General features: G+C 47.6%; 1 protein-coding gene across 1 annotated transcript; it reads right to left on the bottom strand.

The window, feature by feature from the left end:
- Positions 1–249: 249 nt before the first annotated feature.
- On the bottom strand, positions 250–17,115 carry LOC144114251 (metabotropic glutamate receptor-like). Its single transcript, XM_077647854.1, has 3 exons — positions 16,977–17,115; positions 5,709–7,020; positions 250–705 (listed from the first exon to the last, which is right to left on the bottom strand). The coding sequence occupies exons 2-3, from the start codon at positions 7,000–7,002 to the stop codon at positions 377–379; spliced, it is 1,623 nt and encodes a 540-aa protein (XP_077503980.1). The 5' UTR covers positions 7,003–7,020; positions 16,977–17,115; the 3' UTR covers positions 250–376.
- Between the last annotated feature and the right edge of the window lie 2,278 nt (positions 17,116–19,393).

Here is a 19,393-nt window from a genome sequence, read left to right as displayed (position 1 = left end):
CTCCTACCTCCGCACTGCTAGGCCGTGACACAGGCCCGTCGCAGCACGGCGAGGAAGCGCATTCTCTATCGAGACGCCCACATATTTTACAATGCACGTAACAGTAGAAATCATTAACAATGCATTTGTTAACTGGTTGCCTGTCACCGTGCAAAACCGCATCGATATGTCGCTCATGGTCAAGGAGGAGTTTATGGCTTGCGAAAATTGTAGGCACTATTAACTCTAATACCAAAAAAAAAGATTAAATTGGTGAAAGAAAGAGTTTGCGCTGCTTTATTAGCACTGCCAGTATAGCGTCCCAGGATCACTCCACCGGCGGGAACCAATAAGAGAATGCTCCTTGCTTTTCTCTTAGTCGTGAATGGCCGGGCGATTAGTTGTCGGAGCAGGTGTACTCGTCGATCACCGTCCTGACGGGCCCACACGCGGAGCACAGCCAGCAGCACTTGTTGCCCGGCGAGAGGACTTTTATGTAGCCCACCGAACAATCGGCACTGCACGCGGACACCGGTGCCTGTCCGGTTTCGTCGCTGCTACTCCAGCGCACTTTCTCGGAGTTCAGTTGCAGCGTGTACGGTTCCCAGCGACCGACAGGAACATAGTCGTACTCGGAGCTGTTGCTGAGGCGCCGGTAGTTGTAGATGCGATAAGGGACCAGGCCGTCACCGAGCTGGTCGAATTGAACCGTGCTGCCGGCTATATCTGTAAATAAATTAACGAATCATGCAGCAAGTCTGACAATGAATCAAAATAGAAATTAATTAATAAATCGATCAATTTGATTGAATAACTATGAGTGCAATATTTAACGCTAAGTCAAGAGCTGGTGCAGCCAGCGCCCTAAATGCACAGCTACCTGAGTCAGCTTATTTTCAAATAAAATAGGTCTCCTCTCGAAGCAGTTACGACGCTGTCTTCTATAATTGAGAACGTTTCATACGTGGGTTAAAGTTCTCAATCATTTCAAGATGCCGGAGCATTAGCCACGATTGCGCAGTCATGAAGTTGCTTCTCACCACGCCTTTTATAGTTTGTGTACGCTTGCAGCTTTGTAACAGGTTTCACTTAATCATTTTTCGGTAATTCGCAAACCTAATATGAGCGTCATGCATCTAGAATGGCATGACTATGTTTTTAGGCCGGGTCCTCTTTTTGTTTTTGTTTTTGCCCGAAGGTACACTCAAATCGCTGCTTGAAGATGGTGTTAGATGCATGGTAGAAAATCTGGGACGTCCTTTGCATTGTATTTGGCCAGATCCCGATATTTAGCTGCAAGAAATGAGCCGAAAGAAAAACCTTCTCATTTGATCGAGATACGAGCTGTAAGTTACTGTCACATTCATCTGTTGGTTCAGGCGTGCCTGATGTGTCCGTTCTTGGACGCATTCACGCATTTCTCGCGATTGAACTTTATCGTCTGCTTAACATATGAATTACATTGCGCGTGAAACCTAGTCACTGTGCCTCCCTTAACCAGCAGCTTAACAACCATGGTCGAGAAGGCAGGCAGGTGGAACTCTTCGCAACACAAGAAAGAAATGAACTAGGGTTATGCATTTGCTGCCTTTCGTTTTCCAGTGGCCATTTGCATGCGCACTCCCTCCCTCCCACCTTCCAACCTTTTTTTCCTTTCCTTTCTTCAGGCATCCTCTGGCATCAAATACGGTTTTTTATGCCGTTCTTTATCTCTCCCCTTGCGTCTCATTTCTTTTTCCTTTTAACATTTACCGTGTTCGGTTTTGCTCTGCAACTGTGGTTTTACCTCACACTTTTCAGGTAATCCGACTTCATTTTTACCATGCCGCCTGTCGCAGCCCCCCATGTCTAGGCAACAGCTTTTTCGAGTTCGTAATCACCACCTTTCCACCGTCTCCACTCTACGCCCTCTCCCACGTTACCGGTCTTGGCTATTTAGAGCAATGGTGAATGCATTGCCCGGACGAAGAGAAGTCCTCTTGCCGAAACGTTGGCTAGCGGACTGAGGCCTTATTTATTTTATTTAAACGCGAAAGCCACATTAGGCGAAATTTCGTCGGCGACCGGCGTTGTTGCTAAAGCCGAGAGGTGGTCGCAAAAAGATGACGTCATCACGCCGTCTCCGAGCCAGGCGCACGTGTTGCGGCGATAGATGGCCCATGCATACAGGGTGACGTCACGGCACCGACTCGGCTCGCGGGCGATCCCACTCCGGTTTCGACTCGTGGGAGAGGCCGGCAGGTAAGGAGGAAAAGCAGTGCGCTTAGTGACGCCATCTGGCGGATCCCCCTGAGTTGGAGCCAAAATGGGATCGCCTGCACGCAAAGCATTCTCGCCGCGGCCTCTAATCTATGCAGCGCGCTTGGCCTTGAAAGGTCGTTGTCGCGGCTCTCCCCAGACGCGACGCATCTGCTCTTCCTCTAGCGCGCTTGACCATTACTAGAGTCACTGTGTGCAGCTCGAAGTTTCGAACGTGTGCCTGTCTTCGTGCACAACAAACCACGCACACGAACCATCTCGCAGAAAGAACGGCCGCGCTAAAAAGAATGCTTTCGCATTCCCAGACATAAGCAGTCTGCTTCTACTGAATTTTGTGTTTTTAAAGCCCATTCTGACTATGTAGTAAATTGCGTTCGCAACATGATTGGGTACCTGCGGGAAAATTTTTCTCGTTTGCCGAGTTCATTAAAATTTCTGCTTGACAAAACCCAAGGCCGCTCTAAATTAAGATACGCGGCATCTGTCTGCAGCCCTGGCATCAAATCACTTATTTCCTAATTGTAAGCAGTGAAAAACTAAACATGGTTTCCTACTTTGTAACTATAGGACCACCGCGCCAGTAGTGTAACTGCCACGAAAACAAATTCATCTCTACGTTTTTTTTACAACGCAGGACAATTTATTATTATTTCTTTTTCGCAAAGTTCATTAAACTCCCATCAGGAAAGAAAAGCTACTAACACGACTAGAGGTGGGCATTTGACCTCAAAAATCTTCGACCTCTCCTCGACCTCAAAAAAAATTTTGCGGACCTAACTCAACCTCAAACTCCTCAGTTGAGGTTGAGGTCTCCTGAGACGCCCTCACCTCACTTTTCCTGAGGCCACTGACGACCTCACTCAACCTCACCTCAACCTGAAATTTGAGGTTGTCGCATGACACCTAGTCACGCGACAACGATGTAATGTGACGTCACCCCTAGCCACATGACAACGATGTAATGTCACGTCACACCAGGTCCCCACCCTCATTTCAAGGTTCATATGTATCCCACGTTACTACACATGCGCGCTTGACGCATTACAAAGAGTGCACCCACAACCTGGTCGACATTAATGACATTCGCATTGTCCAGCAGGTAAACGCGCTAATTCTCATGCATAACATACTGCAACGATCAGGCAAAGACACATGCCGTTGACCCTCAAGATGATGGCGATGATGATTATGACGATGATGATGATGATGATAGTGTATCTTTATGAACCCTCAGAAGTCTGATGTATCGCTACTAAATTAGAAGTTTCTAGAATATTAATTAAATATTGTACATTACCCAGCAACCAAAGACAATAATTCGGCGGGAAAACAGGAATACGTCCAGCCAATGATTAAGCATGATGGTGTTGAAGTTTTTGGGACGTCAAGACCCTCCCCCGTTTCCGCCACTTCCCCCCAGGTGGCGATGGCAATGGTTTCGAAATTCTTAGAATTCTCCGATGATTCAGTGATCCCGCGGCACTTTGCAGGAACGGGTTAAATTACGTCTTCAAACGCTGTACCAACTATTGAAATCGCACGGGTCAAAATAACTGGCCTGGAGTGGGCAGCGTGAACCGCTCTCTCTGTCAAGAGCACCACGGCTCTTCGCTCAAATTTCGCCGCAGAAAAATCTTCTTCCAAGACCCCCCCCCCCCCCCCCACTCCCACTAAGGACAAAAAAAAAGCTTTGAGTCAATCACTTGTTTTCCTTCAAAACTGAACTAATCAATGGTATGCCGGCATACTCGACGTTTTTTCCCGCGAGCACCACGCGAGCATACCGCGAAGCTGTTTGAGGTGAACGATGGGTCTCTGCAAAATAGTTAAAGATAACGGTCTGGGTAGTGCCTGGTCGTCTGCAAGGCAGGCCGCTAACCTAACTGATCCCATACGAGAAAAAAACAGAGAATGATTACAAAGCTACAAACAAAAATCGCACACTATAAAAAACAGAAGCGAATAACAGTGTCCCCCCTTAAACGTCATATTATAAGGTTTGAAACAGCGACTCAGCAGAAGAGCGCCAGCACGTAATCAGTTCTATTCTCACATTTTCATTAAAAAAAGAAAGGAAAAGGAACCAGCTACCACATCATCATACAGTCATTATAGCTCTGGTTGTTTTGACCGCTATAACAACGCTATGCTGGTCCGTTCGCCACGGGCTACGATGTTTCGGCATATGCGAATTTCCGAGAATTAACAAGGAACAGATGACCAAAGAGAGGCTATTTGTAAGAATATATAAGTGAAATTATATTTGCATCTGCTTGCATTGCGGAATGGGTATATGCAAAAGTAGTGTGAGATTCGAAAGGGGAAGACCCCGATCAGAAGCTTCGACCGTGTTATGCAGGTTTTCCTGGCTTCGCGCTTTTTTCATCAAATTAGCAGGTGTCCTTGTTAGGAACCGCCTGAATCACATTCTCTCGCCTGTGCCGACTGCTCCAGTTTCCTTTATGTCACCGTTTAATATACAGCAGGATCCCGTTTACTAGCATGAACACGAAGCAGTCTTGCTTTGGGCCATCCGCGCTGCGACGAATTTATTGCGTGCTGGTTGGCCTGAACTTATTTGTTTGCGGCATCAGACAAAGCTACCGCGGGTCAACGTGAGTTATGTGCTTTGCGCACTCCCGGGAGTTTGAGCCGACCAGCAGGCAGATACGGCTGCCGCGCCAGCGGGAGAAGGGGGAGGGAGAGTGGCGTGCCGTGACAGCAGCACTCCTTCCAGGAAGAACAGAGGGGTAAGTCTTCCTCTAGGCTCGGGCTGAACGAATTACGGCGCAATGCCAAGCTAAGAGCGGACTCTGGCATCCGGTTGTCCAAACAGGGGAGACCGAACACCAAGCGTCATTGCATGAACACTGCGGTGGTGCGCTCCAACTCTGCTTCGGAAGCGGCACTCGTCGATGTAAGCAGGGGCAACTGAAAACAGCGTCGACCTCAAATTTTCGACCTCACTGAATGACGACCTCACTCAACCTCAAACTCCCGCGTGAGGTTGAGGTCTGATTTGCGGACCTCACTCACAAAATTTGGAGCCGTCGCCGACCTCACCTCACGACGTGAGGTTGAGGTCAACCTGATGAGGTTGCCTACCTCTGAACACGACATTCGGTTATCCCAGAACGCATTGAGCCTTTTCCCAAAGCCGCAATCCCGTCTTGTACCACAATATTTTCACGATTATTTTATGCCCAGAGCTAGAGTCAATTGGATTCGCCTTCTCTGTGTCATCGCCTGTAGAATGCTTCATTTCGTAATGTCATTAATTTTTTGAGCTTGTGCCTATTGCGTATTGTTAGCTGCTTGCGGCTTGTATACTACTTAGCTGCACCGCACTCCCTTCTGTAATGCCCTTGGTCCCGGAGGTTTAAATTAATATCTTCTTTTAAATAAATTAACTATGGATGGTAATAATCGCTTCTGCTTTATGTCTCAAGTTTAAGGAGAAGAGAACTTACCTTGAAAAGTAGTGTTCAAGAGGTAATTCATGTAGAAGCTCCCTCCATCCAGCTGGCGCAGGGCTTCGCAGTAGCTTTCATTCTGCCCTTGGCAAAGCTGTTTTGAAGCCTCATCCAATGCGTGGGCGAATGCGTACACTGAGTCGATGACAAACTGGATCTTCGAACTTTGTCGATATCCACTGGACTCATCGAGACGCAGAGACTCCGCACATGATGCCAACGTGCTGTTCTCCTGGGCAGGGTCGCTGGCGTTGCACTGAAATACGTCCTCCCAGTACTCCCTGAACCACGGGTTGCGCTTGTTGGTGAGCACCGTAAGATTCTTCATGTATTCATCGAATTCAGGAATGATACGGGAATCAAGCTCAACGGTGATAGCTCCTTCGGCTTGTTCTTCCAGCCCTTCGACGACCTGAGTCTGCCTGCCCCATCCGTCGCTGGCCAGCCACACCAGGTGCCCGGTGGCGTTAGCTCGCTTAGCGGCAGCCAGGAGACCCCGGGCATCGTCGCCTCGCGTGAATAGCGCGACCACGCGAGCATTCGGCCGTCGCAGTAGGCCGCGGATGATGCCATCGAAAGTGGATTCGGTGGCTAGGCGCGGCACTGTTTCCAATACGGCCACGCAGAAGTTTCCTGATCGGGCGTCCCTCAAGAATGACGTCATACCAGAATCACCGTACAAGCCCTCGGAAGTCACGAGGGAGACGTACTTCCAATTGAAGTGGTGGACGATATCTGCCATAACGTGCGCTTGCAGCGTGTCTGGGGGAACAATTCTTGCGAAATATTCGTAGCGCGTCTTGTCTCCCAGCGAGCTGGCCGTGGATGCTGGGCTGACCTGGGGCACCCGAAAGATCCCCAGAAGACGGGCAACATTCTGGGACACCTCGCTGTAAGATCCGCCTACCACGCCCGTAATTTTCTGCCTGTTCTCATCGAGATGGGGAAAAGATCCGTCGACGCACTTTAAGCTTCTTGTGTCCGCAGGCGGCTGAACGAAGTGTAGTGCTTCTCTGACTGCATGCTCACTGCTCGAGCATGTGTCCAAAATGGTTGCCCCGAGAGATATCCCGTTTAGCAAGGATGGGTCCTGATTAATTCGATCGAGGGCAAACAACATGGCTTCTAGTCGCTGAATTCCGCGTTCTCCGTTTATGGGCCCGCAGGCGCTGCGGCCAATCCTATGGTGGACGGGGAAGAGGCCTCCAAGCATGATGTCGCCGGGAATGTCGATCCGTGTGGCTTGGCTGTCTAGCGCCATGACTGCTAGCAGGATGAACTTGAAAGTCATGGCTGTGATCACTTCATACTGCGAGAAGCCAAGAAAAATAACAAATAACAGGCAAACGAAGTGTTAGCAACTGTCCTCGAAGAAAGAACGCTGGAAAAGAGGTAGAGTAGCAGGAGCGGCTAGGGCATTTTGAAAGTGGTCGTTAATAATGAAGTCGTTTTCTTCCGACGCAGACTCACATTTACGAGCATTTCGGTACAAACGCACGTATGCAGCAGGATAATGGAACTTTAGTTTGTATAGTTTAATTGATGGCAACGCGCAGGTGTTTTTTATTAATTACTCATTAATGCCTCCAACCGTACGCACGGCTTTCGCATGCATGAGTGGTTAAAACTAATCATCAAAGCAGATACTCTTTAGATATAAGTGACTGTGCACGAATGCTTTGTTCGAGTGCGCAGGTGAGAAGAAAAAAAACGACTGAAATAATCAGTACTCTGAATATTATAGAAACATATCGATGTCATAATAAACAAAAATATATAACATTACCAGGTAACCGAGACCGAAGCTGTGGCCTAGTGGTTTAAGCATCCGCCTCGCATGCGGGAGGTGCGGGGTTCGATCCCGAGTGCCGCCGGGTACCCACCAATAATACAATAGGTACAAGCTTTCCCCTGGCCTGGTGCTCGGCTTCTTTAGGATGTAATAATTGGGACATGGGTCTTTGACCCCACCTTGACAAAACGAAAAATACCGTTTGTCATGGCTCTCTTCGGCACCAGATGCCCTTGTGCCATAAAAATTCACAATCATCATCATCACCACGCGACTGAATACGTCGCACACAAGAACACTCGGGTGACGCAGGGCTTGTCAACTTTCTGTTCGCAGTGGCACTGAAAATGCTATTCCCTCTCATTTTCGCGCGATAGGCCAGCAGGACACGGCTCACGTGGGACGGAAAAGCAGTTAGTAACAGAGTGGCTGTCAGGTATTGTTAAGGACCGACTGAATCAGTGGAGGAGTGAAAAGTACCTAAGTATCGACTACTGAGCAGAGCGAGAGTGAAGGGGCGTCTGTCAGTACTGCGTGGACTTTTATAGTTGATGGCTCAGGTAGAAGCCCTTTTCTGATTTCTGTTTCATTTCTCTAGGTTCGCGCCTTGTCGTGTCTCATTAGAATGCGCTGAAAGGGTTCGGCACAACAAGACACACGCTAAGCAAGATCGAGATTTCTTGGAACATAGAGTATATATATATACGGGTATGTATCGAAAACGACAACGCAGGTGTAGCACTTGGCAATTCTTGCTGCTCTGCTTATTAAAGAAATGAAAATTTAATATTCTTTTATAAGTAAGATTTCCTTGTCATATTTTACTTAGTCGTCTGTCGCATTTTAAAGAGTGAGAGCCACATTGAAAGAAGGCAGGAGGAGAGAAGAAAGAGGCCGTACATGGGGCGGTGTGAGACGCACCGGGCCACTACACTGGTTATCGTTGACCCTGAATGCACCTCCCGGCTCGTGACCTTAAATGCAGTATTGGACATATATCTATTTATGCTGTACTGCGCATTCGTGCTTTTACGTGAAATGTATATGTGACTCTCTTAGACTTGTTATTGCGTTTTCTTAGAATAAACGATAACCAATAAGGCTCCATGTCGGTAGCATTACGACAAATTATTCAAGGGGTGTTGAGTAAGCTTTGTCTCCTGTTCTGTAACATTTTATTATGCGATGAATCTTAAATATGCTCCTTTCAAATGAAAGTTGGGAGTGCATTATTGCGCATGAAATCTATTCATACAAGACGTTTCAAATTATTCAATGCGGATTTTTTCATTAAAAGCCGTGAAAGATATTTCGGTGTGGTCGGTGAAGGTGGATTCTGCGGCAAGCGAACGTTATTTGCGGTGATAAAGCGCAAATAGCTCACAGACTTAATCGGTTATCTTTGAGCTGTTTGCCCTTTATCACCACTAAATAAAATCACTAAGTTCTGTATATTTCGTTTATTGCGCCAGATTATAGAGCGAAATTGAAGGCCGTCAACATCGAGGTCGAACTCAGTTTTTATAATGTCGGAATCGGCGTTGTGGTTCGAGATAACGAACGTGAAAAATTTGGTTTTCGACAACCCGTTAGGGTGGCACATTGATCTGATGGCCTCACTTCTAAGTTTAAGGCACGAAAAATTCATGCAGTTCATGTGTCTTATGACGTAGAAGACGTTGAGCTTGTTACCGTGATGCCACTACGTGCAGCGATGCCTTTTGATGAATGTGCAAAGCGGGAAAGCTAACTTCAGGAGTGACCGAAGACGTCTTTTTCACGTTCTATGTCTCAAAAAACTTTGCCAATTTGGAAATACAAACAAAAAATGAAATCAGTTTCGATGTTGGCGGCCTTCAGTTTCGCAACATAATCTTGCACCTTGAAACCAAGACTGGAAGGGTGACTAGAAATATTAGTTAATTATTCATCTGCTACTTGGTCCGTGTGATACGAACTATGTTGGCGAGCACAATTCACCTGTACAGAACGCATTATACTATCTTTCACTGCTTTTAAAGAAAACTCTGTATTGAATAATTTGAAACTCCAAGTACAATCGTCAGATGCCATGACGTATTTCCGCTACGAGTGCACGATTTACTGCTGCGAGGCATACCTATGCGTCTAATCTAAAACGTACATCGATCTCATTATTCATCTTCAAAAGACAATTGCACTGAATGTCTCTCGTGTTGTATATAATGTTAATCTTTGCTATGAATACTCTATTACTACTTCTCCTATTTGCTGTACCCTCAGAAACACAAGAAAAGTTAGCAATGTAAACTTATTTCTTGCAGTTCCTTGAAAATACGGTGGTTAATGTGTAAAACAGCAATATGGTGCTCAGCTCTGTAATTCCAAACCTCTTCCAATAGAAATTGCCAATAGCTTTGCATTTTCTCTAGAATTTTATTTTCAGAGACTTCTTTCCTAATATTAGTACGCAGAAATACTTATGTGTCATATTTGAAGCTGCTACATATTTTTGCTGCAGAGAGAGGGTAGAATTATGTGATTTTTGATAACACAAAACAACGTAAACAAGGATTGAGGGGGAGCCTCATTCCGCTAGGCGACGTTTCGACGGGACAGGTTATTTTGTCGGAACGTTCGCTAACGGACTGAGGCTCCCCTTCAACGTTTGTCCGCTTTGCTCTTGCTATCTTTTGTCAATCGAATATGCATTACTCTTCCATACTCTTTGAGCGCTGATTGTGCCCATCAAAGAGTTTGGATGTGCACCAGGGGTATTTTGTTAGCGATTCTCATTTGTTGTGTAATTTTCTGACTCTCAAACTCATTAATTTACTGCGGTATTAATGTTTGCTTTTTGCAATTATTAGAAAGACTTTAGATTGCTGATGCCAAATACTTCCCTCGATCATTCTTTTCACTTTCGCTGATATCTGTGAAAATGAGGCTGAGCCAGCTTCGGCTATTCGCCAAACTATTACTTGCATGCGTCGTATATTTGTTGAAATAAATCCCGGTCACTGTGAAGTCTCCGCGTGCCGTCGAATGAGGCACTGCCATTTCCCTCGTCTTCGGAAGCATCTTAAGGAATATATTAACGATGTTACGAGGTTTATGCTGTGAGGTTGATAAGGCTACGAAAAGGCGAACACACGCACACATGAACAAGTTGGCAGAAACGCTTCGTCAATCTAGTCGTTCCTCTATGTCTGTCTTCATCTTTTCCTAACGAGTCTGACGTGACTTTCATGTGCAGTGAACAACCAACTATAGCCCTCGTGCCTTGTTGGCCGGTGGGACGAAGCAGTCGACCTAACTCTTTTATGAGCACATGCAGAGTCTAGCACACCGGTTGCGAAAGTGTGTGGCCGCTGGTGAGGACTATACAGAAAAGTGATTGGTTCCTAGAAAAAACGAGCTTTTGACTTTTAATGGAGGCAAACTTTTCCCATTTATGGCGGACCAGGTAAAGTCAAAGAACATTCTTCAGTCTGAACGTTTCAGAAAGAAATAAAAATAACCTATGCGAGTGAATCATGATGGCGCATGATAGTTCAGCAGCGCAAACAGACAGGACAGAGTAGGAAAAGGAACACATAGACCGGCGCTAGTCTGTGTGTTCCTTCCCGTTCTCTGACCTGTTTGTCTGCGCTGTTGAACTGTCATTTATCGTTAGTAACTCGTCTAACCTGCCGATCTTCATTACGGCATCTCGCGCAATGAGCCTAAGAGCCGCGAATCCAGAAGAGATGTTGGAATCCGTAGGCGCGTTGGCCTCCATAAGTTTCGCTCTCGAAGGTACCTTGCCACGGATTAAAAACATTCTGGAGCTTAAACATGCACCATTTACTGCTAATATGTGACAGCATTAATGCTGCATAGAAGTCTCTCTCGTTGTTTGGTTATGCACACTAATGCTCGTATAGATGACATTAACCTTATTAGCTGCCCCTTTCAACCTTTTGTAATGAACAAAAGCACTCTCATTGTCCCACCCACCAGGCCTAGGGGACCATATATGCACGACGCAGTGGTGACCGGCTACTGGCAAGAAGGCTTAATTTTGCTGTCCGCCTTACTAAATGACACGCAGGGTGCACGCACAGTGCTAGCACATCGAAGCCACAAGGACAACTGGAAGGAAAATACGCAGTTAAAAAAGTGACCATGGCTCAAATTACCCTAGCCCAGATATACAAAGCGAAAGCTCTGTCAAGCATGGCTAGACGCGGTTTAACTTTGGTTCACCTTTATTTTTTGAAGACTTCAGTGAGAGCAAATCACGGGATGTACCACGTGCCAAAAATGCAAGAGCGAGCGTCCAGAGCTGCGGACGGCGGAGGGGCGGACGTGACTGCCAAGTGGAAGACCGAATCACGTAACACATCGCATGCTACAATTGGCGTGGAGGAGCGGCCGAGCAGCAGCGAGCGCAGCCGCGGACGTACGTGACTGCCACGTGCGATTTTGCATATGCGGCGCGCCTCCCGTTAGAGGCCAAATCTAAGAGCCAGGTTACCTTTAGGCTTAGCATGGTAGGAGTACAGCTTTTCGCTCTAAAAGAATTCGTCTTTCTCGTTGCCGACAGTATATGCCCTAAAATGGTTTCGCCCGGGCTTCATCTGCGCCATCTACAAAACGTATGGTATCGGTCTGAAAGCCTCGATAATGGTCATAGCCTTGAAGCGCCCGTTCCTGTGTGCCGAGTAGCATACGCGTAGCAAATCTGCGCCTAATGCTGCCACCTGTGTCAGATGGCAGCCAACGCGAGGCCTTTCACGTGCTTTTTAACCAAAAACGACCGCTAACTGCAGTGGCAGTTCACATAGGACGGGCGATTTACGTAATTGGAGCATGATTTAATTCTTCGAGCCAAACTCTCGGTACAAATCAGCAGGCAAGGCAGTAATTGCAATACTGCAATTAAATTACAGTAGTTTAGTTATTTTGGTAATTTGTAATGTAATTAATTACTTCGTGGCAATAATTTTGCAGTAAAAGTAATTCCTTTGGAAAAAGTAATTAAAAATCAGCACTGCATGCTATTTCTGTCCGCAACGCTTTTGGTCTCTCGCTCTCCCGTCTGGGCACCTCGAGAACAACAACCTCATGACTACATGCATGTTTGGTTTCCGCACGGACTTATCCACCCAGGACGTCTTTCTACAACTCAAGCACCACATCCTTGACTACCCCGCGGGCGACACCAAGGCTATCCTCGGCGTCGACCTAACAAAAGCTTTCGACAACGTTACCCACGCAGCCATCCTAGAAGGCGTCCACGCCCTAGGCGTAGGCCCGCGGATGTACAATTACGTCCGCAATTTCCTCTCCGAACGCATAGCCACACTCACCCTGGGCGACCACCGGCTGCCCGGTGTCTCACTGGGAGCACGGGGAACTCCTCAGGGTGCTGTGCTGCCTCCTATCCTCTTTAGCATAGCCCTTCTCCAACTCCTCCACCAACTCGCCCAAGTACCCGATATACAATTATTTCAGCCTCTATGCTGACGACATTACTGTCTGGGATAATCTAGGCAGTGATGCCGAAATGGAACGCAACCTATAGACGGCCCTCAACATCATCGACTCATGCTCTCGCGCGCGCGGCCTAGCCTGTTGCTCCTCTTCCAAATCAGAACTCTTCCTCTACCGCCCCAGGCCGCACGACACCACCAACCCTCCCATCTCACTCACTCTAGGCAACAACCCCATCCCCCTGGTCTCCAAGATTCGCATCCTGGGCCTCATCCTTTACTCCTACGGCGCGCACGGCAACGCCATCCAAACTCTCCAGACCCAATCCCAACAAGCTACCAGTCTCATTCGGCGCGCGACGAACAGGCGCGCGGGGCTGCGAGAGCGGAACACTCTCCGCCTCACCCAAGCCTACATCACGAGCCGCACGGCGTACTCGTTCCCGTACCTCCTCCTAAAGCAGGAGTGGGACCGCATCAACGCGCTGTTCAGCAGCTGCACGAAGGTCGCTCTCCGCCTACCCCCAGCATCTCAACTGCCCGGCTCCTCAGCCTCGGTTCCCACAACACGTTTGAGGAGCTGGCAGAAGCCACCCTAACAGCACAGATGTCTCGCCTGTCGGGTACGGCGGCAGGCCACACTCTACTCTGCCAGCTAGGCATCGCCCCGATCACCCATCCTACCGAGGGGGTCCCTCTACCTGCAGGCCTACGATCCCATCTCATCATCCTTCCCATCCCTAAGAACATGCACCCCGAGCACGATGGAGGACGCAGGGCAGCTCGCGCCAAAGCCCTGCACAAGTTTACGGCCACACTTCCCAGGTAGCCTACGTGGACGTGGCAGCGTACTCGTCGGGCTCTCGCATGGTCCTCCCCGTCGCTAACAATCAGGCGTGATTAATCGCATCAGGCTCCATCACCAGAGACTCATCGGAAATTACAGAGGAAGCGGCCATTGCGCTCGCTCTCATCTCCACCTCTGCCGCCAAAATTCGCTCCGACTCAAAATCCGCCCTATCCAATTTCGCCAAAGGCGTGATATCCCGCACGGCGGCTCGGCTTCTACTCTTCTGGCACCCCAACCACCCCGTAACCCTTATATAGACCACCGCACACGCAAGCCTCCGGGTAACGAGGACGTCCACTCCCTCGCCCGAGGTCTCACTTTCCGGGCTGAAGTTGGACCTCCTCCACCATCCCAGGAGCGTCTGCTTACGTTCAGAGATATTCTTACCTACTACCGAGATAGCCGGCGCGTTTACGCACCGCCGGCTCCCTCCCTAACCTTAACCCATGCCTTCCACTGACGCCGACTCCAGACCCGAACTGCTCCCTACCCTACTCTCCTTCATGCCCGCTACCCCGATCAATTTCTCTCTTCCTGTAAGCTCTACGCAAAACCGGGAGACTTTCTTCACGTCCTCCTCACATGTCCTACCCCCCCACGCCCTGCATCCCCAACCACGGCGGAGTCATACTGGGAGACTCTCCTGGCCAGCTCCGCTGCTGCTGACCAGCGCCGGATAATTACCGACGCCCTGAAGCGGATAGCCCTCCAAGGGCTGTCCTTTTCCCTTTAAGGGCAGTCCCCTAAGGGTTGCCTCGTGCCATGTTAGGAGATTTGCCCCCCTCTGTACTGCTTGGCAATTAATGTTTTCCACCACCGCCACCTCGAGACGGAACAACGTGCGGCAAGAACTGCGCAGGACTGTGCCTCCGAGACCGCCGGCTCCTCTGTCACGGCCGTGCGTCTGTTATTGGCCCATTTCCTGCTGCTATTCTATGGGTACAGCGGGAGTGCACGTGTCGCGAGCATCCCTCAAGCAGCAAGATGTAAAGCAGTGGCCGGTGCGCCGCATGGGAAGATAGCGCACGTCGGAGTTCAAAACTAGTCGGGAGCACACTAAGGCAGTGGGAAGATTACGTCGGCTCAGGGCACAGTGGTGTTTCGTTAAGCTCGTCGCCACGGGGCGCGAGAGGGTCAGGTAGAAATGCTCATGGTGTGAAAATTACGGAGCGCGCTCTCCCGCGGTCGAAACATAGGACCACTAAGAGAATAGATAACCTGCTTCGGAGTCTTTAAAAGGTGAGGACAGCTCCGGGCAGCAAGGCATAGGGTTCGCCGCTCGTTTCTGCTTTGAACGCAGTCACACTGACGAGTGGTCGGCCATATGCCTCTGCTTTCTTTGTTTGGTAGGCGTTGGCTTAGCTTTGTAATGATCCCTGGTATGGAAAAGCAGAGGGATTGGGAAATATGGTTGGCTGGGACAGAATATGACAGGTAGACCAAAGAATGTGTGCGTCGCAATACAGACGTTGGTGCTTCTTTTTCTCGGTTTACTTTGCTCCTCATGGATACATGAAAGCAAAGAAGTAAATTAAGAATAACTGCATAATTACTCTTTGAAAGCAATGTAATTCTATGCCATTGCTTTTTGCGAGCTGCAATTAATAACGTAACTTAATTATATTCACGTGATTTTAAGGCAGTCGTTAGTAATGTACTTTAATTACTTTTCAAAGGTAATTTTGCCCTGTATGCAAAATTGGTATGTATAACGAACCGTAAGGCCCGTGTAACTCTAGGGCCCATCCTTTAACGATGACGACGTCAAACGACGACAACGCGGCACACATCAGGGGCAAGACGGTAGCATATCTTGCACGCAGTTAAGGCAAAAACCTCCCAGCGATGTTGAAGAAGGCAGTTCATTCTTCTGTCGGCGCTGCTTCATTGTGAGACATAGCCAACCATACTGGCCGTGAGCATTTTTCAGTGGGAAACCGCTTATGAGCGCACCTTTTTCATATAGTGGAAGATTTCACTAAAACAACCAAAATATCCGCAGAGCACCCGACGGTAGTCTTGAATTTTTTTCCTATTAACGATTTTGCTATCGTCAAAAGCGTTCCCCATTGGTTTTCAAGGCAGTCTTAACTACTCGATGCGATCGATGGAAACACTTTCAATGAAATATTTTCCTACATATCAGAAGTATAGACCATTACCTTTAATATCAGTACCTTACATTTTTCTCCGATAATGTTGGACATGCTAATAAACGAGCATGCGAAAAGAGTTGAGCAAGGAATTAAGGAATGATTAAACTACTGCAATTACCCGCGTAGACCTAAGTACACCTAGGGACTTAGATGTACTTAGATACCTAGCGGCATACCTATAAGCGACAAGTGAACGCTCTAGAAAGATGGGCAGGAGCAGTGCCACAGCAAGTACTACAACTTCTCGAAACAGCCATAAGCGCGCGCATGAAGTAATCGCGAGATCACCGTATTCATGTGGCCCCTGACATATACGGAAGATCGAAATTCTCCGCATAACCTACACCTATCAAAATCATTTTCCTGCTTTAATGGCATGCAAGATAGTGGATCTGCTGAAAAAAAGAATATAAAAAGAGGAGCGTCTTCCTCTCTTTTTTTTTCTAAAACCGCTCGTCATTTCCATCCTTTTCGCGAAGTCCGTACTTTCGGGAAAAGCCTGCATCCTCTGCTGAAATTTACTCTTGGTGTTTTATAAAACTGAGCAACGATGGCTTCCTCCTGTCGTGCAGCACTCCATATTATGTATAGAGATAATACCCTGTTTGTAAGCTCCTGTCCTATGTTTATTCATTTCACAGCTATGAAATATCATGAACTCCGCTCTACCATACACAGGCTCTGCTGTTGCTTACCTCCACGTAGAAATGTAGCTCAGCCCCTTGTGTCGTGTCTGCGCGCACTCGCCAGACACTTCTTGTTACCCCTTCTTTGCTTTCGAATGAGACAGATAATATTTAGTCATTAGAAACAATGATTGTATTGAGTAATGAATGATGTAAAGTGTGTAAGGTTAATAGGACGCGTCGCTACTACAAATATACAACTGGAAGTTAATAAAGCATCTAGAAAAACACGCGTTATGCTGAGGCAGCACCAAATGAAAGTGCAATATGTACGAAATACCGAAAAGCAGCTACAGGCTATTCACGTAGATGCGACACCTCTTACCGTTCAATGCTGCGGCAATGGACCCTCTTGTTTAACTGTGTCAGCGAGAGGAAAAATAAGGCAGCTCCTGGGGTGCTGCCTTAGCGTACCAGTGTGCCCCAGAATGGCGTAGAAAACTTATTCTAGACGCCCTCAAGCCTGGCAGACATGTTTCAGCAACGTCGTTATCTACTAGATACATGTTCCCCCGCGTGCGCTATCGCATGCAGCCACCCGACTTGCATCGAAAAAAGTAAGAACCTCTAGGAGATTCTGCGGGCAACATGAAACCGGGCAACATGAAACCGGGCAGTGCAATATGGAAGGAGGGCGAGCGTCAAGGCCTTCTTATCGCGTAGCGACGCTTGGGAGGATCCTAGCCAAAGCAGACTGGTGCTTGTGGTCTTTTTCTTCATAGTGAAATCTGCGCACGCTGGTTTTTCCACGCTCAGATTGCATTCATTTAGTTGCTTTCTCATCAGTCGTAGTCCATGCATTCTACGAGAGCAGCTAGCAAAATTCGCAAAATTTCCAGCTAAATCGCAGAGATGAGTATAATGCTTAATATCTTCATACGTACCAGGAGTGAGTTTGTTTAAGGAGTGGAAATATCGATGCGAACAAATCGGCAGGTAAACTCATTCAAATCTGCCATGGTACATACTTGCTTTGCAGTATCACCTGAAGTTATATTTTCAGTTGTTGATATTGAAAAAGCAAGAAAATATAAATGGTACAATACGTTCAAAGCCCTGTAAAGTCGTCGTCTACTCCAGGATGTTGGGTCATCTAGTTTAAACGCGGGGACACCACCCCTAATGAATTACAGAATTCTCCTTCGGCGTTTCCCCTGGGTGCAAAAAGTGTCTCCTAAATTACAAACGAGTCATGCAAGCGCCCCAACGCACAACGCACTAAGTAAACAGAAATCATAATGCGCACGAAAAAAAAAGTAACTACATGTTGACTTCAATAGGATCGAATACGAGTACGAGAACTTCCAGTGACCGACTAAACAGTAATTCAAACGATCTTACAGGTCAACTCAGATAAACACAAGTTTCATAGGGCAGAAAACCAACGTTGGCAATGAATGTAGGCAATCCGTTGAGATATTTGGCAGTATTAAAATGACGCGAACTACTGTGGTTCAATTACTGGTGGCCTATGTCCTGTTAATGTGCCTCAAAAATGATGGCATTCTGACTCTTGGTTCTAAAGCGTGCGAAACCTGCCGTGGCGTGTCAGTGGCGATGTCTTTCTCTTGCTGAGCACGAGTGCACGGTGTCCATTCTCGGTTTTGAAAACCGCGTTTCTGTCGAAACAAAATTAAAGTAACGCCCTTATACTGAGATTTTAGCTCTCGTGAAAGAACTACAGGCGGTCAGAGTTAATACGGAACCCACTGCCACGGCACACTTCACGCCCGACGTGGAGCTTTAGGTCGTAACGACGGATTATCTTTGATGCAGGCTCTTGCTGTCGTTCAGCTAAAGGGCTGCGTTGAGGAAACAGGCGCCCTCTTTGAAGCACACGAGGAATCCGTGAGCGCCTTCGTGCGTTCCATTTCCTCGAGGTGCCTCTCCGTGTCCGCCGAAGTGCACGGGCAAACAAACAGAGGGCTGAAAAAAGAAATGGGCGCTCGACTACTGATCCGGAGTTCCCGGGTTCGAACCCGACCGCGGCGGCTGCGTTTTTATGGAGGAAAAACGCTAAGGCGCCCGTGTGCTGTGCGATGTCAGTGCACGTTAAAGATCGCCAGGTGGTCTAAATTATGCCGGAGCCCTCCACTACGGCACCTATTCTTCCTTTCTTCTTTCACTCCCTCCTTTATCCCTTCCCTTACGGCGCGGTTCAGGTGTCCAAAGATATATGAGACAGATACTGCGCCATTTCCTTTCCCCAAAAAACCAATTATTACCATATTTGTTCGCCTTTGTAAAGCATATTAGTTATTTCCTCCCTGGCACTTCAGAGGGAGCGGGGCTTAGCTTTGTCGACTAATTTATAAAGTAAAGGAGAACCCTCTAATCCGTTCAGAAAAGAAAAAGTTAAAGAGCTTAGACATCTAAAACGCGTTGACTCAATGAATACCGTGTATGAGCAAGCTGTTCAATTCCATTGAGAACTATCGCTGTCTGCAACGTGCAGTTACATGTGTTACTTTTCCTTTTATACGCTGCTTGAGGTCCCAATACTGTTATGAACAGTGATAAATTTCTGGAGTATCAAATTCACAGTGCACGAGCATACGTATAGCCCGCGAAAGGCACCTTTACTAACCCACGAGTCAGTTATTTGCTCTTAAGAAGGAAATTGTGGCCACTTGGTAAGCAAATATACACACGTAACATCACCTAACGCATATAGCATCGAAAGGTGATTACGTCTAAGCATAGAATTCAGCTTTGGTACCAAATGATAGCGAACAAAGTCGT

This window comes from Amblyomma americanum, chromosome 1, assembly GCF_052857255.1.
Source record: "Amblyomma americanum isolate KBUSLIRL-KWMA chromosome 1, ASM5285725v1, whole genome shotgun sequence".
In the NCBI taxonomy this organism is placed as follows: domain Eukaryota; kingdom Metazoa; phylum Arthropoda; class Arachnida; order Ixodida; family Ixodidae; genus Amblyomma; species Amblyomma americanum.
The sequence above is the reverse complement of the archived record's forward strand: the minus strand, read 5'-3'. Positions and strand labels throughout refer to the sequence as shown.